This window comes from Pagrus major, chromosome 5 (assembly GCF_040436345.1).
Source record: "Pagrus major chromosome 5, Pma_NU_1.0".
In the NCBI taxonomy this organism is placed as follows: Eukaryota; Metazoa; Chordata; class Actinopteri; order Spariformes; family Sparidae; genus Pagrus; species Pagrus major.
This window is the reverse complement of record NC_133219.1, coordinates 34,367,655-34,391,271: the sequence shown is the minus strand read 5'-3', so window position 1 is coordinate 34,391,271 and position 23,617 is coordinate 34,367,655. Positions and strand designations below refer to the sequence as shown.

The 23,617-nt window shown below is 40.3% G+C and overlaps 1 protein-coding gene across 1 annotated transcript in view; it reads left to right on the top strand.

The window, feature by feature from the left end:
• The window catches only part of ccser1 (coiled-coil serine-rich protein 1), a 118,792-nt gene that overhangs the window by 18,201 nt on the left and 76,974 nt on the right, over nt 1-23,617 (top strand). Inside the window, exons 5-7 of the mRNA XM_073466977.1 lie at nt 1,107-1,197; nt 3,821-3,929; nt 20,814-20,988. Of these exons, the coding sequence (XP_073323078.1) occupies nt 1,107-1,197; nt 3,821-3,929; nt 20,814-20,988 (375 nt within the window). The remainder of the gene's footprint in view (nt 1-1,106; nt 1,198-3,820; nt 3,930-20,813; nt 20,989-23,617) is intronic.

Sequence of the window (23,617 nt, the reverse complement as noted above, 5' to 3'; positions counted from 1 at the left end):
CGCTGGATTCTGGAGAACATTGTGTCCGAGTTTGATGTAAGATGTAAGAAGATGTAATGTAGGTGCTCGCTATAAACACAATGTCATGTGTTGAAAACTTTTATCTTGAAGTGAACATGTATGTAACGCTGTGATGCTACCCTCTCACGGAAAGTTGAGTGATAGGGGGGCGGAGTGGCTCAGACAAAGACTCCGTTCATACTATTACAAGACACTGAACCATCAAAATGAGTTTGGTTATTTTCAGGTAAAATAAAGTTAGATAATTTAATAAGCCTGAGTGAGGAGATTAGTACTGTTACCTATGTGTTATTGGAAAAGAACACCCTGTTCTCTCTGACGTAGAAGAGAAAGACAGTGTATTTTGTTCGATTCATTTTAGAGCCTACTAAATTAAATTAAAGACATGAGACACATGCTGATGAAACTTTGGATTATGAATACGGTTTTGATAAACACACGAGTACATGATGGGCTTCCTTCATGTTTTGAAATACTGTAGATTTGCCAAGTTTTCTTGTTCAGCAGGTATTCTTTGCTCAGGGAATGTTGACAGATGTCGCACAAAGCTACAGCCTCATTCGGCACATTCATTGCTTTCTCAAAACCGAACCCGAATGATCCCCACGTAACAGGAGTAGCAATATGTTTTCATGAGCTTGGATGCATCGATGAGAGACTAAATACCTCATTAAGTGCAGGCAAAGTGAAAAAAGTCCCATTAACTTATAATATCCTAATTATATACCTAATAACTAAAGTAACATAGAAATGATAAAAATATGTGTCTTTCTGGTTGGGGAATATCTTTTTGAATGTTAAAAACCTCCTGGATTACTTTGATGAAAATCATTTAATAATTTGCTTTAATGTTGTCGTATCTTATCTCTATTTTAATTAGTCATTTTTGTTTTTCTTCCTTAGGGTTTGCCAAACCGGCTGAATGTTACATTAAAACTGTTAATCATGATGACATGTTTAAGCATTTTTTATTTCCCAGAATTACAGAACAATCATTCCATTATGTGTATAATAAATATTTATCATTGTTTGGTCGGATGTATATTGTTTGTTCTAAGTTTTGGGGTTTTGCTTTTTCTCTTCAGGATGTTTTAAACAACCTGGGTTCCTCAGAGCTGGATGAAGACGATCTAATGTTAGACCTGGACCTCTCTGATGATCAGCGGCATCGACATGGTAACCTTTTCACCTCATTAGACCTGAAGTCTTTATGTCAAGTGTGAGGGTGAAGCATTCAACAGGCCATGAGAAGATACAGACGATACAGCTGCTTGCTTTTTCACACTTAACTGTATCGAACAAGCAAGTTTACAGCATCGGTCTAACTACTTATCAGAAGCTGGGTCAAACACATGATTTGTTCCTTTTTTTTTTCAATTTTATTTTTTTCAGTTAACATCTTTGTGTTGCTGTTTCTCTGGAAGAAAAGCAGAGTTCTTAGAAAATAAACATTCATATCGAGAGAGAATCTGTCACATACAAACTCCTGCATTTTATCTATCCCTCCTTCTTTCAAGTGAATGTCTGCTCTTATCTTGTTGTCACAGATACTTTTTTTTCTTGCTTGCTCTCCCTCTCTTAACCCTTCTTCTTGCTGTCTTTCTCTTCCTCTCGCTCTGTTTCCCTTCACTCTCTGTCTCTCCTCTTCCTCATTAAGCCCCCTCCAGTCTATCACCTTAAAAACATGAAACCAGCACTCTGCCTGGTTCTTTTAACATGTGCCACGACTTTGATGTAGCTGCCTCATTTACAGCGATTTATCTCCTTTGTTGTTTTGGCATTTCAGTCACACTCCTCCTGACATGCCTCCATGGTTAAAAAATGACTGTCAGGGGGGAATTATTGCATATGCTCTGCCACAGTGAAGCATGAAGTGCCAAACAGTTACCACAACCTCCTTTTATATAACACAAAAGTGATTCATTTTATTGAATAAGGGATTTACTTTTTTCTTTTATTGCCACATGATTTTAGAGCTCAATCTATATATCGGTTGATATCGGCTTCTCAAAAATATATTGTATCGCATATACGTTGTCCAATATGCTTTCAACTTTCTTTGTATAGAACATAATGCAAAAAAAAGATACGTGGGGGAGTTTATAATTTGTTATACTATAATTTGTGTTTACTATTTCAGTGCACTGATGTCATTTTGGACAACAGAGTTTATGATGTAAAATATTTTGCCTCCTCTTCATAAGTATCTTTGTCACAAGTGTTTGATAACCCCTTTTGAGAGATTATTGCAAAAAATGTGATATAATTAATATATGATTAACATGATAAATAAAAAAAAATCTGATTTTTTTACCATCCAAAATCAATATCGGCATTGGCCCCAAAAATCCAGAATAGGTCGGGCTCTCCATGATATATATAACATACATACTTATCACACAGCCCTACTCACAGTACTACTTTCAGTAGCGATTGTGATTGAGGTGATCCTAGATTGCAGATGTTTGCTTCATATTAACTGCAAAGACACACAATGCACACATTGACAGTTGGTAGCTGCGTACCGTATGATACATAAATAAAATTGTTCAAGTGGGGAAACATGAGCTTCCATTTTTGTGCTTCAGGTTAATCAGATACAGGGACTACATATTTGACTGTAAATAAAGTGACAGGGTACACTTACCCTCAGCTTAACTCTCATCATGTTTGTAAGCATGTGTAGCTTCGAGTCTTATCTAACTGATCTCAGAGTCAAATGATATAGAAATGCGAGGTTAGACTCATCTATCTCCAGGCAACATTTAAGTCCCAGATGGACTCAGAATATTACAGTTGCAGTCAAATAAAGTAAGATGCTCAGAAGCACAGCGGAGGAAAGACTACAACAGCAGCTTCAGCCCTAATAAACTAAATTTCCTGTGCTTATAGGGGTTGGAGAGGATCAGGAGGGAGAGCGGGTTTGAACTGAGTGTTCACACACACACACACACACACACACACACACACACACACACACACACACACACACACACACACACACACACACACACACACACGCACACACAGGCTAACGGCTATGCCTGATGCAGAGCTAAAGGAGGCAGCATCATTAATACACACAGTAACACACACAAGTGTGCGTGCTTAGTCATTAGACCTAATGGTTTGCAGACTGTAGCATGAAATTAAAGGTTTGATGAATTGTTCTCATAAAGTCAAGGGACTAAGAGTTTGTGCTGGCGATGGAAGAGTAACGTTCTTTCACACTCTCAAATTAATGGGACGAATTGAAATACACACAGACGCACACCTGCGCACACACTTTCAGGTGGTATACACAAAACAGATACACGCACGTATAAAGATGAACACACACATGCAGTCACACACAACCAACGCCACACACTCTCACTCCTTACTTTTACCTCTCTCAGGTGGCTTGTTGAGGCCTTTATTAAAAAGAAAGCAGTTTCACAGCAATTTATGGCCAACAGTGTTCGTCTTCAGGGCTCTGTGTTCCTACTCCAACTGTGAGTCTGCTCTGTGGGATCAGACAAGGACAAAAAGAGAGACGCCGCAGGACCTTTACAATAACATGAAGAAGAGCCAAATCTTGGCTTCATCAGCTTTTATCTCAGACTGTTTCACTCTGTTCTATCAAGCCATTGAAAGTACACCTATCTGAAAAAATAGGCGATTGTGGGCAGAGAGTTATTACATTTTTCATGAATTAAATATGTTGTGGTCAGAATGGTATATTTAGACATATTTCTAGGTTTCAGATGCATTTAGATAATTAATAACTGACTATACGTGTGTTTGGATGTGTGCACAGTGTCCAGAGAAGACTCCAGCCAGTCCCTCGCCTCCTGTCTCAACCTGCTGCCCTCCCCCATGGATCCACCAGGTGATCGCGTCCCAGGAGGGAAGGAAAACAATCAGAGGTAAATGTGTAGAAAATATGTCTCAATATACTGTACGTGTTATCTCTTTCTCCAAACGGATGAAAGTAAAGTGGTCTCGAGACAAATGAAAAATGCAAAAGCAGAGTTTTCTCGCACTTACAAAACAAATCAAGACAAATTGTTAAATAATTACCTTTTTGTGTGAATCAGCCACAGTAATGTACAGAAAAGACAGGAGAAGAATGGGGAATGGTCTGGCATGGGCTGGTCTGAAACAGGATTACACCACAAACAATTGGAACATATGAATGGCTCAAGGATCTGTTGTGATGTATTTACCTTCTTAGCCACAGGGGCATTTATCTTCTGTGTGGTATCTTAATTGCATTATAGCTACAATATAGCTTTTATTTTTTACACCACACACTCCTTTGCCACTTGAGAGACAAAGAGAGAGAGATGGGAAAGTGTTGCCGTCTGTTATACGAATTGCTGATCTGGAGTGTTCCCTGTAAATGCATAAGATGTTTTAAGTCTTTCCATCCCTGGGAGATGAGACTAGACTGAAGCGCAGAAAGACGGAGGCTAAATAAATAAATAAGTTCTATTCGAATGAATATGAAGCTGTCTGTCTGTTCTCTGTCTGCCAGTAGCCGATGGCTGAAAGAGAACACTTAGAGTTTCTGTTTGTACGTGTGAGTATCACTGCCAAGGATGGTCCCCATTTTTGATCAGATTCGGCCCCTTGTTTCTTCTCAACACTGAGGAATCAGGATATGTCGTGCTGGGCGCACACTGTGAAATGCATGGGTACCAAGATGCCTGTAAACACACACACAAAAGCTGTATTCATACTTATTTGGGTTATTTGGTTTGATCAGTAGTATCACCTGGTGGTAAGCCAGCAGATGATTACTGCTTTACCTCTCAGGGCACCTCTCTCTACTCCGTAGAGTAGAGAGAGTATCTTATTTCTTTCAAAAGTTTTTGTCTGTCCATATAATCCCCTAAATAAACTGGTTACAATCTTTGTTGTTTGCCTTGACAGTGCAGGTCAACCTGTGTGGGTAGTTTTGAAGTAGAGGTTAAAGGGTTTATACTACACCATTGAGACACTGGACTTGACCTTAATTTGTTATTTTTTCCGAGAAGGGTTTTCATCACACTTCTCACATTCTCTTTGAATGTTTCGCTGAATAGAGAGACATTTTCTCTGTCTAGACAGTGTCAGTGAATCATGCAAGTTGGAAGACAACCTTTTCAACGCGTCCAAGGTTTGTGTTCGACAGTTCATTGGTTGTTTCTTCTGAACTGACTTCTCCGGTTCTCTGTGAAAGCACTGGAGTACCATTCATGTCCACTCATACACACACACACACACACACACACACACACACACACACACACACACACACACACACACACACACACACATGACTATGCGTTATTAGATTGCATTGCATTATTCTCCTCTGTGCACAAAGTCAAGGCTAAAATGTCTTTTGTCTGGAACAACTTTTCTTATGTTAATTGAGTTTGGATGTAACATGAGGAGACGGCTCCGTGCCTTTCAATCCAATCAGACAGCATATAACAATAGTATGAAGGAGATAAATTAATAGGTGAGGGAATAGTGTCTGAGCAGTGTTGCTTCAAAAATGTGAACACATTTCTATCTACAAATGGGGGAGCCCTGGTTTAGCTTGTTAGCATGCTAACATTTGCTAATTAGCACTAAACGCAAGGCACCGTCTGATGGAGATGTCAGTAGTTTTGCAGGCATTTTGTCCTAAACAGGACAAGAGTGAATTTTAATGATTTTAATGGCACTAGTTAGTGTTGGTGCATGACCAAAGTTGTTATCATTCATCCTGAAAGGGACATTGATATTTGTACCAATTCCCTAAGAAATAGATTGAATACTTGATGATGAGATGCAGTATATTGTAGATTAAAGTGGTGGACCAACTGACTGACAGATTGACATTTCCATCCCTGCGGCCATGCTGCTAGTGTCGCTAAAATGAATGCAGTAAATTCATATTCACATCGCGGTCGGTCTGAGTGATGACCTAATTAGTTCCTTTTTTATATGCCACCTTCATAACAACCAACGGTCTTGAACCTCTTACTAGAGAAAGACTCGAGCCTCCAAAATTGTAGCATCGCACAATTTAACAGTATGTGTTCTAGCTACTGTCAGTGAGACAGTGATGTGAAATAGTGGGCTTAGGGGGAAGTGTGTGTTCAGTTAACTTCTCCACAGCAAGGGAGCAGTTTTTGTAACGGTAGTGCAGAACAGCAGAGAAACCTCAGTAAACATAAAAATAGACTGGATGGAGAGTGTCACTGCACTGCGATAAAGAAGACAAATAACGCCACTGAGGTGTAGATCGACTTCCAGACACTTCTTTTTTTAATTTCAAAGTGATCAAAGGAAAGTGACATTGTGTTTTATTAAACAATAAAAAATATGAAAAAAGCACAGAATTGTGAATCCACGCCAGTTTTCAACACGTGAACTGTTTCGTCTCTGGAAACACTGTGCAGGTTACATAACAGAGCCAGGTCTAAGTTTCTTTCACGTAGCTGCTGGCAGAGGTTAATTTCCCACTGTGGTAGTTTAACATCTTCACTTATTCCTTCTTAGAGAACATTTTTCAGACAGATTATACTGGGAAATCTGTAAAAATCTGTGCGCGAAAGACACTGAAATTGGAGAGGGGAAAGAGAGCAAAATGTGTTTGCCCAGAGCTCGCTCTTTCTCTCTCACACTCTTTGTCTCAGGTTCCACATTCCCTCGAGGGGACATTGATTTGCTGGAGGCAAAGCAAGCTCTCTTCTGTTCACACACACAAGAAAACACAAACAACACACAGACATGCGCGCACACGTACACACGCACCTGTCAGTCAGTCAGCCTGTCCAGAGAGAGTATCGGCTGCAGGATACTGCTGGCTGTCTGACAGCCTGCACAGAACATCTGCTATACACACACACACGCATGCACACACACACACACACTCACACACAGTCTTGCATGCCATACCTCCTCTTTGATGTATGACAGTTGGATGATTTTGATGGCAGGCATTTAATTCTCAGCGTTTATTACTGTGTAAACATTAATAACCGCTATAACAAAACTATGGCAGTAAACGCCATGTGCTAAATATTAGTGTCCTTTTTTTTTTGTGAGTGCATAGGTGTGCAGAGGGAGAGAGAGACACAGGCAGAGTGGACTGGAAACATCAGAGTCTGCTGTCCTATATTCACTTGGATATACAATAAGACAAATCTGAAATATGGGGTCACATTGTACCCCATCACCTCGTAAATGCTGCACAGTAGCTGGTAAAAAGGATCATTCAACAGAGACACACTGTACTCTTTAAAACCATTTAATCAATGACAGGTTGGGATGACACTAAGAAGGTGAGAATACAGGAAGGGTAGAATATGACATTTAGTGATGCCACCTTTAGAGAGATGTTAACACGGCTGCAACTAAGAATTTTAAAAGGTCAAATGTATGAATTAAGCGTTATGTAAGAAAATATTCAGAAATAGTGGAAAACGTTCTTTTAATTTCTATGGTGACCAACGTGACATTTTTCAAATGTTTTTTTCAGACCAACAGTTCAAAGTTTACTGTAATAAAACATCCAAATAAATAATTAAATAGAAAATCAGAAAACTCTACTAAAAATTTTGCATTTCTGCTTAAAAAAATGACTCAATCATCAATTTTTCAATTATTCAAAATGGGGGTCAGATTGTTTTTTTTTTTTAGTGTTTAGCAGAGGGTAATGAAGTGTTGCTCTTTCTAATAAACTTCATGAGTTCCAGCCCTCACCCCGGGAAATCTCTCTAAAGAGCCAGTGTTTGGTTTGTCCATTCTGGGCTACTGTAGAAACATGGCGGTGCAACATGTGGGACTCACGTGGAGGAGAAGCTGCTGCATCTGTAGATGTAAAAGGCTCATTCTAAGTTAACAAAAACAAAACAATTCTTATTTTCAGGTAAGTATTCACCAATAAAAAACATAAAAAAACCCATTTTATTTATTTTCTGCCGGTACATCCCCTTAATCCCACACACTGGACTTTAACACAGCTGCTTCATTTGCTGTTCCTTTATGTTTGCCTTTCATGTTTAAATTATAAAAACAGCTAATTAATACAGTCCTATCGGGCTACATATTGATGGAATGAAAATGGGCCAAAAATACTTTTTTCTTAAACTTTTTTAATTTCTTTTTCTCCGTGTGCTTGTTAGATAAAGCCATCTTTGGTGAGTTAAGCCTGTTTTCCCGTTGCAATACTTGATCTAGATAATATTGCTCATATACTCACTGTTTGACAATAATACAATAATGACTGCACTCAGTTCCTTTTAGTTGGTGGATGAAGGGGGCGGAGGGCTTATTGGGTCGGTGAATACTGAATATTTGTATGTGCGATGTGTCTCAATGCCCATTTTGTGTTAAGATATCGACTTCTCCCTCGTCTCTCCTATAGAAAAAGACACAGAGGAAATTAAATTTTGACAGTTGGGATATAGCTTGCCTGTTGCTATGGTGACAGCAGTCTGCCTGCTGAGAGTTCCCCTTCCCATCCTCTTTTCCCTTTCCTCTTTTTATTGCTGTTTATTACCACGCAGAAGACAGGTAGTTTGAGGGAGAGGACATGCAAACACTCAAGAGGTGTCCTTGTCTGTCAGTGTGGGCTAGACACTCAAGACAACCTCAATTCCCACGTAGCTACAGTATATGTATACTGTATGTGGTTAAACGCTCTTGCATTGGTATTTGAAGGCTTAATAAAGCAATGTCAACATTGTTGGACAGGTCCCAGTTCTCTCCAATGACAACTTAATTAAGTATGTCTTCAGAGTTACTATTTTGTCTCTCATGTTTCCCCAAATGCTCGAGGTGTCTGTCTCGTCTACATCAGTGATTCCCAACCAGGGCTACCTGAGGGGGTCCTTCTGTGGTTGCCAGCGGGTACCTGGAAAGATTGTAGAATAGCTGAACTATTTTGAAAAAATAGAGTTACATCCACACATTGAGGCATCTATAAGAATTAATGTAGTTGTTGTTGCAGTAGTAGTTAGCTAGCAGAGGTTATTAAATAGCTAAAAGTAGAGGATAAACAATTAAAATAATTAGCAAAAAGTAGTGGATGAATGTTGAAATAGAATAGAACTAAAATATAGAATAAAAATGTATTTTTCCTTTGTTTATTTTGTGTCTTTCAGAGTATAAGGAAAATGGAGCAATTGTTACCGAATTAGCAGGGTATTATTAATTAAATGCAGCAGAGAGGGGAGTGTAAGAAAGACAGTTTAGGCATACTTGTCACACTTGAATCTGTCAGTAGTGAAGCAGCACTGAGCAGCAAAGGCAAGTGAAGAGAAGGCGTCGTGTGTCGGGTGATTTGAAATGTGATTGGACCCTCCACTCACATTCGGTAGACATGTTACATAGTGATGTACTCTCAGTTGGCCCTCTTGTCTCCCACAGAGACAAACGTAATCTGTGATTATATAGAATTTGCTATCATACACATATGAACAGAGGAGCATATTTGTTTAATGTTAGTATGATTCATGAAGTATATCAGCCAAGTTTTTGTCTTAATCCCACCTGAATTAATATAGTCAGCAAAAATAACACACACACACACATACACACAAGTCTCCTCCTACAATAAGTCGTCTGCACTCACATGCACATTTATAAAAATAGACAAGCATAAAGAATCGAGCTGAGCTTTGGAGTGGAGCTGGGGACAGATAAAATGCACTGCAGCATGATTTTCAGACACACACGCGGCATACAGTGGGAGTTGAAGGGAACACAGAGTGGATTCCCCTCCCTCTCCGTGCAGTTTGCTGGTGTGTAATGTTGCCGAATTTGTTAATCCAACAAACGGTGACAAACTCAGTCTTTTATCTCGTATTAATCTGCGGTTTTTGGACTAGCTTCACAGTGTATATTAAAGAAGATTTGTCGTTTTTATGTTCCTGACACATTCTTTTTAAGGAGATCGTTTTGTTTTTCTCACAGTCTGTGCCCACAGTGTGCTCGTACTAGATCAGCATCATGCTCCTTAGAAGTCTCAGAGGGAAAAGCGATGGCTATATGCTCTGACATTTTTAATATTCAGAGCAGCCTAATAGGCTAAACGTGTTGAAAGTCTTGTAGCGTGCGTCTGTTGTCATGCTTTAGTCTATTGCTGTTGTTCAGCCTCTAATTTTTATCACTCTGTTGGGTTTATTAAATGTTCAACACAGGGAGACTAATTAGTGTTGGCTTTCAGTTTTTTCCCTCTTGCTTTGAGTGAGAACTTGTGGTTCTGATTTTTAACGCAGAGAAACACATCCGATTGGCAGTAAGACATTCCTTTGGTTTCTATTATTTCTTTTATCAAGTGGTCTGTTCCAGGAATGAAAGAAATTATTTAAGTGGTGTCTTCACTGTTACTGTGCCATATCTGGGTCGAATACATCCATTCACTGACCATGTGACATGCTGTAGCTGGATATGCCACACAGAGGAGCTGGCTAGGTGGATAAGCAAAGGTTAAAGCATGCTGTCAAAGTAACTCCACCAAATTAAATTAGTGTTTGTGTACAAATCAAATAAATGTAATGTCAACACTGAGCTTTGGAGGTGTCGTAGGTGTGTTTTGAAACTTTGAAAGACCCGAAGCTGTTTTTGCTAGCTTTACACACGGTGCAGTAAATTATATGTGGAGTACACAATCAAAGCACAACTCCACTGGCTGTCATTGTAGCACTTTATATGCCTAATACCTAATTAAGCAGCTGGTGTCTTATTTAGAATAAACAATTAATTTGCATCTTCACATCCTGCTCACCAGTGTCCCTCTATACATGAATATACAGCTTGTTTTCAGTATTGCTACGGAAATGGCTCGTTGAGGAGCATGCATGCCCTTAATATCCTGGATTAAAGAAGCTTATTCCTGGTACCTTGGCACTTTTCCATTTCATTTAATCAGAATTGGAGCTTATGCAGGTGATTATGAACAGGAAATAATATTTGTGTGCACCAACTCAAAAAACATGAAGACTTAAAGATCCAGAATTAATAAGGGGATGTTGTTTAGCGTGTTTTCAATGAGGATATCAAGTGTGAACATTTGACACGTATCTGACCTCAGAGCAGAGTCTGTCATAATAAATACAGGATCACTGTCACGTAAATCATTTGTACCTTGCTATGACTCAGTGTGGAAGTAACAATTGCTCATCTGTGCCATTATTTTTTGCACAAGCAACAAATCAAAACTATGACTCATCTAAAACAATATATTTGGCTCTCTGAAAGGAAAGGCAGTCTGACAGTGACAAGAGAAGGACAGACACAACATTTTAATTCATCTTGATGCTGTTGATGTTGTTACAGACCATATCCTCATAAAACATTAGCTACACACTCTGCTTCCTGAAAACACGTCCCAGACCAGGAGATTGCCGCCAAAGTGTACAGATCTGCCCGTGTTTTCTCCACAAACCCTACATTTATAATAAACAGTGATGCAGTGTGAGCTCTGTTAGATCAACAGTTTAATCTTGTCTACTCACAACTGTAATACATATGATCACCTTAAGGTGAGAATACATTATCATATGCTTACCACAGTGTATAGATTTTCATTGTTTTACTCTAATATTTCTATTGCAAGGCTCACCTCAGCTTTTTGCACTTTTAGCTTCTCGTAGCTGCAGGGTCAGGTAAAATATAATGAGGCAGAGGTTTGCTGAATAAACACAACCACAACACATTATGAGGTAATTGAAATTCTGGTCCTAGTATCACGGCGTCGGAATAACTAGCGTAAAATTATCATGTCCTTAAGTAATGAATAGAATAGATGAACATTAATGTGCACTCCACACAGTGATTCCCTTTGGGTGGGGAATTTGCATTTTTTTAACATGGATTTGTTGATTTGAGTTTGAAAATCAAATAAAAAAAACAAATCCAGCTTCAGTCAACCAGTGGTTGCTTTTGTGATGTGTTGTCACCTTTGGCGTCGAGGATTACAAACAGGAAGATTTGCTTTTGAATAACTGGAATAAACACTAATGTCATTAAAGCAACATTATGCAACTTTTTTAAAAAATAACAGTTTAAAATTAATTTTGATGGTACAGTGTCTTGTAATACTGTGAATGGTGTCTCTGTCACTGCCACTCCGCCCCCCTAGAGTCCTTACATAATGACTATTCAAGTTTTGCCCTGATTTTTACAAAGACAGTATTCCTCCGAACGGCAGCAGTGAATACTCCAAATAAAGTGCCCTAAAATGACCTTTATCACCTCTAAATATGTAAAATGTGGAGCAGCTGGAGCACTTGTGCCATTTTGCTTCTTTGTGTCAAAATAAGATTTGTACAAAGTCTTGTTCAGCTGTGCAAACACAGTCCTGAACCACCTTCCTGAAAAGTCGATATAGTAAAAACCAAAGTTGATTTCCAGGTCTTTCATAATGTTTGAAAGACAAAATAACAATTTGAATGTATTTATAGAGCACCTTTCATAAATGAAATGAAGCTCTGTACACATACAAAAAACCCCTAAAATCTAAAATACGTCAAAGCATATAAAAGGCACACAACGTGAATACATGCAAAACCATGACAAATCTAAAAACAATACAAGTATACAGCCAATGAAACAGCATGACCAAGATGAGGGCAGGCAGGTGAGCTGGTACAGATGAGAACCAGGGTTGAATGGGTTTTCTGGGAAGGCGCAGGACACACAGGTGAGCAGGTGAAGGCAATGGAGCAGATTCCTGAGCAGAGAGACGCCGGAGATATCTGCACGTGAGCCAAGCAGAAAATAACATCAAACAAAGACATGAAAAAGTCACATACGAGATCAAACACACTACATACAATATTGAGTTAACGCTAATTAGGAATATCCACACAGAATATGCTGTTTACATGAGTTATATATTGTCATGTTTGGTATATAAGTAAAGTATTACTAGTGTGCATGTAAATGTAGTCACTGTGAACTCATTTAAGGGGGGAGGCACTTTTGGTACTTTGTGAGCTCATAACATGGTTTTTGTGCAAAAAAGTGGCAATGTTCTACTTCAGTGGAATATCGCTTTAAGGCATTAATACATGAGAAAATGTTGGGCAATGTGGCTTGGCAGGGTTGTCTGAAATAGGAAATGTAATTTGTCACATGGGACCAGCACTAAATAGATCTCTCTGAGCAACAAGAAGTTTTGCTAGTAATTAGAGTGTTCTGATTACACAGTAACACACAGGTTGCTCCCCCAGAAAAAAGCTGGTGTGGTGGCTTCTAGCCTTATTGTGTGGGATTAATATGATGATACTCACAGATGTCAAGGCCTTGCAGAAGTGGACAGTCTCAGCTGGTAGTATATACTGGGCCAGTGCGAGAGGCAGAGTGCAGAGTGCAAAGGAAAAGCGGAAAGGACAATTAGGTTAATCAGAAAGTTACCCCTGCCGAATTACATTTGTTTTATATTCTCCCCCATTCTGTGTCTGAAGACCTGAATTCACTATTAGGTTCACTGCCTGGAGCTTGGCTTGTGCTCACTCTTTTAGTCACAGATGCACTTTATGTCTGAGATGAGTTTAATGGCAGCATTAAACATCCGTAGCCTCAGGTGCTGAATGCAGATGAGCACACTGTGTCTGTCAGATGGAAAGGAGTGACAAATGAGGGCGATCATTCTCCATTCGCTGTCGTATACCGTGCGTTATACTTGCGTTCAGATGCACGCATGACTCGAAGATGTCTGCATGACACGCATGTACAGCCACACACACACATATATTGGATTGTCCTCATAAATATATCCCTTTTTGTCAGTAAAGATTTAATGAGGAAAAGTTGGCACAGGGGACTGACTGCCTTCCTCACCGTGTCTCAGTGTTCAAGTGCCCTTTACTGTTATTATTCATGAGACAATGCAGTCTTTATATAGCTGATTGACAAGGGTACAGCCCACCCCTTTGCACTGCTGCTCAAGATAATGCTCTTCAATCACACATAATTTATTTGACTAGCAGTCATTATTCCTCACTTCAACTTAACATTATGTAAACCCCAGACATCTAAGTGTGCATGTAGAAATGTGTTTCTATATGGCTGTGTGTGTGTGTGTGTTGTTTATATGTGGTGTATGTGCACGTATGTGTCAGCGCTAGGAGCCAGCAGCCCAGTAATAAAACACTGTGTGAGGTGGTAAAATAATGAAAGTCATAAAAAGGCAGATAATTGGCTTTTTCAGGTTGGTGAAATGGATCGCTTCTAACTCTGCTGTTGAGAAATGGCTCCTGAGAGGAGAGGGGTGGAGAGGAGAGTGTATGGGAGAGGAAGACAACAGAGGACAAACTACATGTTGAAAGTTGAGGAGACAACGAGAAAAGAGAGGAGATGAGTGAAGAGAAAAAAAGAACAGAGAATAGAAGAAAAATATAAGTACAAGTGAAAGGAAGGAGGCATTTTTCACACTCGTCTCCTGTTTACTTTTGTCTTTCGTTTGTGCAATTACTCTGAAAAGACTAGAGAGAGAGAGATCTCTGAAAAAATTGAATTGCACTCTTCTCCATTCATTTAGTTCTAATTAGCTTCACACTGACATGTTCTCACAGTACCAGTTTCATCCACTAGCTGGTGATATACAGCTTCTATATCACCTCAAATTAAGACTTTGTCCATCTGTGTCATCGTCTGTTAATGACTCGTATCACGGGGTCTGCACACATCTACATACAACCTGTTCAGAGGTGCAGTGTGTGTGTGTGTGTGTGTGTGTGTGTGTCCATGTCTGTGTGTACGTGAGAGAGATTGTGCAGGTGGTAAAAAAAAAAGAGAAATGAGGTGAGCGTGTCGGTCTATCGGCTCACGACAGTAAAAAGACAGATGACCCTGAGTGGAGGAACGGCCTCCCTGCCTGTACAACATCTATCATCACTGAACAGACTTGTCTTCAACTGTGTCGTGCACTTCCTTCTGTGTGTGTGTGTGTGTGTGTGTGTGCGTGCGTGTGTGTGCTCCTGCACGTATGTGTGGGGTAATTACCTGCAGATGAGACTTTGCTGGAAAAAGACTTTGTCTACTTTGTAACTGCAGTCAAGAATATGTACTCTGACATGCTCACAACACACACACACACACACACACACACACACACACACACACACACACACACACATGCACACACACACACGCACACACTCACATTGGCACTTTGGCAGTCTCTGCCAATGCCGCCGTCATTGAAACAGTCACATGATTCTGAGTTTTGTTCCTTCCTCAGTGAAACCTTGGTAGCATTCAGTTTAACAGCTATCCTGCTGAATTTATTCTGCTGAAACTCTTGAAGGGAGATTTCAGGTTAAAAAAAATCAAATCACAGACTTCGCTATTGTCTGTGTAAGAAATGGCCCATTGCTGGTAAAATTCTGAAAAAATGTATTCAAACCTTTTCTTTGCACTTGCAAAATATATTGCAGACATTCTGTCAGTGTTTTCATTGGTTTGCTCCTGTGAGAACAAGCTTAACATATGATTTTCTTCACTGTATTAAGTTTAGAGTCACAATGTGGTCAATCTTAGGTATTGAAAATGTAAAAACTGACTGGCGGGACATAAACCTTGTCTGTTTTCAAAGTCGAGGCTTTTGCGTCCACATCCATCTTCCTGAACTTCAAATCCTTTCGTTTCTGTGCCCTACATGAACTTGAGACATTAATCCTGAATATTCTAAGTATCAGGAAATAAAATTCTGTCGGAAAGATGGATGTTATAAGGTTCGAAGAATGTCTACCAAATTTGCATATGACGATGTCCTCAGTGAAACATTGTGATGGACGATGACATCGTTGTTGGGAGGAAGCTTGATACAAAGTGAGCTGGTCAGCTATACAGAGGAAGCTGAGCCAAGAAAATACAAATAACAATAGCACAACTGAGAGAAACATACTAACAGCAGCCCGCAGAAAAGAAACACAGCTGCCACAAACATAACCCAGTGTCTCGGGTCGGCAGGTTTAATAAGAAAATAATAAACGGGACATGGAGATAATGTTTGTGCATTAAGAAGCAACAATCTTTTTTCTTTTTCAGTCCTGCTGAACGGCGGCTCTCAGGGGACACACTACTTTTTGCGCTCTCTGGTTGGAGGGGCTTTTAAATCACAATGTTACAATGGTAGAGGGTTCAGAAGTCCAAGTCTATCAGTCATTGGGGCTGGATGATGGCATCGACCATTGCCCCAACCTTAGATATTAGTCATAGGAGGTAAGGTCGACCATTTAGATGGAATACAGGCAAAATAAAATCACAAAATTCAAGACACGGGACAAAGGACCCTAGAAATAACTGTAAAGGTAATATTTGTTCTTAAATGTTGCCCACAGTGAAACACATTTACAGCCCTCAGTTGCTCAGTTCAGCCAGAAATATTCCACCTCTCGTCTCCTGAAACAGTGAACGCCTTGCATAAGGGCACCTCTATCATTATTGTTTTTGGGGAGGCGAGTGTTGTTTGAACCCTTCTCCCACTCATTTTCCTGTCAGTGGATTTGATGTGCACCACAGAGGTAAAAGAGGAATCCAAACCAAAAACCCTGGTGGAAGCTAGAGAAAGGGCAAGAGCGTCAGGCTCAGAGAGACACACAGATGTCGAAAAACAAAAACAAAACTACAAGAAAACAACTTTTGAGAGACAAAAAGACCTTTCTTGTCGCACAACCACTGCGCACCTTGACACAAGCTGTCAGACAGAAGGGTACGTGATTGATCATATGTCATTTATTTAAGCTGAATTCATCCCGCCTAGAAAGCAAGGTGGAGTGACGGAGAAACAAATGGAGAAAGTTTACTCTAACCTGAGATGCCAGGCAGGAACAAAAGCTTAGAAACAATACCGTTTAAGGGGGAGAGAAGCACCCGTGGCTGCTTGACAGACGGAGCTCACCTGTCCTCAAAAGACAGCAGGCTTCATCGACATTTGTCTGAGGTGCTAAGCAGGATCCCTGCGGGGACACCTTGGGCTTTGATACTGCATCAGTTTAGTGTAGTGGTTGTCAAAGTGATGGGGGGGGGGTGGACGAAGGGGCGAGGGGAGAGCTGTTGAGACGGAAAACGAGGGCTCGGGCGAAAAGTCGGATGGGGTGGAGAAGGGAAGGGCAGGTGAACAAAGAAAAGTAAGAGAGAGGGGAGTTTGTAGAGAACAGTCGAGGGTTGCAGATTGATGAATAGAAAGTGAGTGAGAAGGAGGGGACGGAGAGAGGGGCTGGGGAAGAAAGTGAATGGGTGACATTGAAATGAAGAAAGAAGGGTGGGACTGTGAGCCGGCGAAGAAGAGGGCAAAATGAGCGAGCAGTTCAGTCCGACCTTTTCGGCGAGAAGTCTTTGGAGAGGCTTATGTTGATCGATATTTTAGTGATATGGTCTTGTTTTGCTCACATTTTTCCTTGAAATTTTGCTGTCTGACTTAATGCTCCCCGCCACTGTTTGCTTGGTGATTTTTCTGGGAGAATGGGACAAAAGGCATCTAATTTCCTCCCACCTCCCCCCGAAATGGCTATCAGTCAAAGCGAACACGGTTCTCTTGATGATAAAGAGCTCCTCGTTTCAGCGGCCACGTCGGCCTCTCTTCACCGCCATCCCTCCCTCTCCTCCTTTTCTTGATATGCAGACTGTGAACTGGCTGGTTGTCTTTGCGGTTTTTCAGACAGGTGGTTGGTATTTCTCTGCTCACCTTTTGAAAATGTCATAAAGAAGGTGAGATACACAGTCCCCCTTCATGCACTTCTGTCAGAATATCACAACTTGGCAGAGAAATGTGTGTTGTAGTGCAGGAATTTTAAAACATATCTTGAGTAACCTATTGGTTAATTGTGGTTGTCTTTCCAGTTTCTTGATGGCTGGAGAGTCTCACATAACTTTTGCATTACACTGACATTATTCTATCACTATAGTTACTTGAATAATCAGTAGCACTTGGATTACACAAGATATATGTGTATATTTTCTATTTGCGTTGTAGTTTATATTATGCTGCGATGCTTCGAGAGTATTCAGTCTGGAAAATGTGGAGAAGGGCTTCAAAATCAATTTTGAATTAATGTGACAAAATCAAAAGCTACATTTTTATCAGTGGGTGCTTGTGAGGAAGATATACAATCGATTCATTGCAAAAAGTTTTGCCCTTCCAGAGCACAGTGGCCTTGATACAGAAGATTCAACAGGCTGTTATTGTGTTCCTGTGTTTTGACATTTCGAAAAATCTCTTTTGGGTCAAGCATGGGTCATCTCCACATTTTTATAGATTGAAAACCTGACATTAATTGATTTTTAATTCTTGTTAATGGAAAAAGTTCACATTGTACCTTGTAAAGGTTGAATTTTCAGCATTAACAGAATTGAGTATCAAGTTATTTTGACCTAGAGTCAAACACCGTCGATTACACTGATCAGCCACAACATTAAAGTCACCTGCTTAATATCTTGTAGCTTCTAAAACAGCTCTGACCAGTTGAGGCACGGACACAGGACCTCTGAGGGCATCCTGTGGTTTCTGGCACCAGGACGTTGGTGGCGGATCTTTTGGGTCCTGTGTGTTGGAAGGTGGAGCCTCCATGAACTGGACTTGTTCCAGCATGTCCCATATTCTCGATCGAATTAGCATCTGGTGAATTTGGAGGCGCCTTGAACTCTTTTTGGGCAATTCCTGAAGGGTTTTTGCAGTGTGGCGGGGTGCTTTGTCCTGCTAGGAAACAAAAAGCCTTAATATGTCATCCATTTGGCAGTTGCAAGAGGGCTAAGCTGTTAATCACAGTTTCCAGGTTATTAGCCAAACTTGTTGTAGATTTGTGATTAAGCCAGTTTCCTCTGGCATCTGGCAGTTTACTTTTTGGTGGTCATCTTTGCAAATTTTTAATTGCAAGCCTGGCTGTCCCGCAGTCTTGTGTCCCTGTCACAGGTCCAGTGCAGTGCTGGTGACTTTAGATGAAAACTATGGCGCACAAAACTATCAAGCTAATATCTCCTTGTCTAAGAATAACTAATGACAACTAATGTGATGCATAATGAATAATGTTGGTCTACTACAACAATCTAAGGAAGACCACTGTCTTTCTTAGATTAGCATTATATTTAATCTTGTGTTCCTGTATGATTATTGTGGCATGAGAAACCAAAGGTAAATGTTAATCACAAAATAAGAATGTAGAAAATGAATATGACTTTTCAAAACGTATCATTAACTCCCCTATAATCACCGAATAGTAAATGTCAAAATAATAAACCACAACAACAGCTGTACAGCCATACGATTACATTCATGATTGCACAAAGCTATCATAAAGTAAGCTGTGGCGTTTATTTTCCAAATGTATTGTATGAAGGAGCTTCATCTTTGTTTTGAGCCTTACGCCAGGTGGAATATGAAGTAGTCGTACATCTTAAGCAGTTAATATAAATGATGCTTCAGGTCAAACCTAAACTCTTAAGCTGACAGAAGAAGTGAAGTGAGCTCGGAGCAATGAATGACTATAGAGATATAGTTTTTATAGATAAGGTCAGCGTTTGTAGTTGTGGCGCTGGAAGGCGAAGAGAGATGAGGCCTGCTGCAACATTGATCAAGCCCGACTCTTGTTGAAAGTTTCTCATTGTATCTGTCCTCTGCCGTGCTAAATAGGTGTTGAAGGTGAGACAAAGAACAGAGGCCATGCACCAGAGACCAAAGACATACAGCTCCAGAGGCCTGTTTACTGTTTAATGGACTGTGTTCTCAAATGGGACAGTTAATTAAAACAGTGCTGTGGTTGATCTCACCCTGTTGTTTGTGTTCGAATCCAAACCCACACCACCGCAGACGTGTGCAGAGAAATAGAGTCACGGAGGCTTGCTAATAATCAGGCCTTAATCAGTGACTTATGAACTCGTCCTTTTTGGAAAGATTTCAGCTCTTTCGGCTGGGAGGTCTACTGCAGCTAACAACTGAAAGTTAATTAAAAAGGTGTTTCTAAACACACACAGTCACACAATCAGCTGCGTGCACAAACACGTACACGCCGTTGTTTCTGCAGGACAATAATTGTGGACATGCAATAATACAAAACACATTTAGAATCCTCAAAAAATACTGAGGAGGATGCAAGCCAGATCACACAGCTGCGACGGACTATGATGAATCAAAGCTCTCGACAATGAAGTATCCTTTTGAGTTGATAATGATGTTGAGACGCAGGATTAGAAGCAGGACTTTGATCTTTGAATGCACGAGTGTGTATGTGTGTCTACACATTTTGTATGCATTTGTAAGTGCTTTTGTTTAGTCTGTTTGAGTGGGAGTGTGTTATCACCTCATGTTGTCAGATTTAAATCATCTTAAAACAGACTTATTACAGAAGTGGATGCTCATTAAAATGAACTCCTTCGGGGCTCCCGTGGAGCAGCTGCTGTGCTCTCTGATGTTTGCAGGTCTTGGTCTGCATCCGACCTTTGTTACCCCGTCTACCACCCCCGTAGAAATCTCTCTTCTGTGTCTCAGTTTCTATTTCTGTCTCATTTATCTTGCCTTTTATCTATGTTTTTTATTTAAAGCCTGTAGGAGAAGAATTCTTCACTGGGTTGCATCTAATTTTCACATATTATTCTTCCGCATGCTGATGAATTACTGTTTAGACCATGTTTGGGCATTCTGGGAACTGTGGGAATTGTTTAATATAGCATAACGACCGAAGGCAGAGCGCCTTTGAAAGATTCCACTGGTTGCCTGTTGAGAGCATATGAAGACAGGTCAATGATCAAGTTTTCACTCTGACTCACACTAACATGAAATCTCTTTATTGCTCCCCCTTCCCTTTGCTCTCCCTCTCCTCCAGGGAGCCCAGCCGTCCGACCAGCCTGCTGCCTGCTGACTGGAGCTCGGGGCTGGGTTTGGGGCGGGAAGATGAGCCGTTGCCGCCGGGGCTGGAAACGCTTCCACTCAGGCTGATGCAGCAGGACTGCACTGCTGTCAAAACCCTGCTTTTAAGGCTGAGACGGACACTGCAGGAGGTGGGATATGCACACACAGACACAAGCTAGACTCTTCTTAACATGAGTTCATAGAGATTAACTAACAGTACATCCCAGAACACTATTCTGTTAAGTGGCCCTTAGTGCATTTGGCTGCACAGAACAGAAGAATAATGCAACTAGAAGTTGGTACCACACTGACAGACCTTTATCTGATCAAGGTATATGTACATCCGATTGTTTTAAACCAAGGTTAGCACATAATATGAAGCAAAAGGCATTTGAAAGCAAAACATTACAGAGCTCCACTGAAAGATTATTCACTCCTGTTTCAATCAGTTCTATTTCAGCTGCATGAAATCTTCTCAAAGTGGATGCTTTACCGCCTTTGAAAGGTCTCTGTAATCACTTTGTTTCGTTAATTTAATCAGATCCCACATTTTGAGAAGGAAACTGGAAGCCTTATTTGAGTTTTTGCCCTCATACTCTTCATATACACACACTCCAGACATTAATCCTCCTGTTTCAGAGTATCACTCTGCTCTTTAAATGCTTTAGCCTCCTCATTGCTAGTTTACCTCAGGCTATGAGGCCATCTCAGTGTGAAAGTCGGGAAACCAGTAAAATTACCTCTGCACCATTATCGACGTGATTAGCCGTAATAGTCACTTAGTAAAGCACTGACACGTTGCAATAGCTTCGCAAGGTTTAACTGTAAAAACCAGGGAACCATATTGATGGCCACCGTGCTCAGTCATGCTATCTTTTTAACTGCGGGACCACTTCACACCAGAATGTAAATAGAACTTAATAATAATTTTCAAGCTTTTAAACTTGGAGTACATTTACATTTTATCATTTACTGGGATTTTTTCACATGCTTTATTTGGGGTAATTGCAATTTGCAGAGTGCTTGACTTGGAGCAGATTCTCAGTCACAATGACAAATTATACAATCAACTGCTGAATGTAAATTCCAGTTTTATTGAGACCACAGTCCAAACAAGGCCACAATGATGATTACTCTCTTTTGGAAAATGGCCACGGCCTAAATAATTGTTAAATTTTTTCAAAGTTGTATATCGGCTTCAATAGAACTGGTTATTTGGAAGCTGGTGTTTTTGGCGGTGCTTCATATATTGTGCGTGTTTTGTTTCGGAATGAAAGTGCTCATATTTTCACTCACACACTTCGTCCCAATGTTTTATGAGTGTACGACACATTTGCATAGCAAAGAGAGATGTTAGTAAGACCGTAAGCTCTGGAAGTTGAGCTGAAAGAGCATCCATTAGCAATGTCTGGCTGCTGTTTTTCTTGTAATCTACATGGGTGTCTGACCAAATGCAGCAATATTATACAGACCCAAACTCACAAATACAAATACACAAAAAGGCCTATAAAAGGGTGACCAGACCTTCCCTAACACCCCACCATTAGTACCTCTAAACTAAGATCAAAGCTAGTGGTGAATTACAGCCCACAGAGGCATGTGTATGGCCGTCTCACATTCTCTTTACTGTTCATTTCTCTGTTTTTCCCCTACCAGGGCCACTGTGAGAGAGACATGAGACATGAAAATGATAATTACTGGAGAGAGACATAAACTACAGTGGTGATGGAGAGACTAAAGGGAGTGCAAGGGAGAGAGTACACAGCAGCAGAACATGAATATGAAAGAGGAGATACTTTGCCCTCTTTGCTTGCTCTGTTGTGTCATTAACTTGCAAATTTTGTTACCTTCCATCAGTGTATGTAATCCATTCTGCGGCAAGGGGAGGGTGACTCGGCATGTCTGGATGCTTTGCATATTATTTGCTTGACCTTCTGGTATGGAGCCCCAATCGTCTTTTCCTTTCTTTTGTGTACCTTAACTTAAAGGCCCCAAGTTCACTTTACTTCTCTTCTCTTTAATGTCAGTCAGAATACCGGTTTACCGCTTTATGTGTCACCCATAAAACAGCACGTTTCCAATCCTGTCATCCTCAAAACAACTGAAAAGGATGGAAGATGCTTTCAAAGAGGCACAAATTACCATAAATGACTCACACAGCGTGATCTAATATTTTTTAAGCCAGGCGCTCAAGTCCAGAAGTCCAATATTTATCTCATTATCTCCTAGATTTTCTGCATTTGTTCTACCCTATGCCAACAACTGTAGTAAACACTGCCGAGGCTCTCTAAAAATATCATTTGAATGCCATTTGTATGGTAACATGCACAACCTTATAACATAGAAAAAATACAAGTTGCGAAGTTGATCTTTGTGTGATACCAAATAAAGTGACATAACACTCTGTTAAGCTTTTAGATTTTTGACAGATGCAATAACATAAATCAATAATTACGTAATAAGTCGGGGTTGTGCCACAGTTTTGGTAGAAAATACTCCTATTATTACTTATTAGATTCAGAGTAGTTCAGAGCACCGAGGGAGTGTTGGTATTTACACCACTAGCACAGGAGCTTTAGAGTGGGACCGCTCATGGCTAGCTAGTTAGCATGCTAACTTCAGTATATACAGTATCTATGCAACACAATACATGGACGTCATAATGTCAGAACTGAAGTTTTGAATGTTTTAAATTCTCACATATTGCCCCTTTAAGCTAGACAAGGCACTAGACTTTTACATTTAATTTAAAAAAAAAGTGTTGTTTCCAACTGAGAC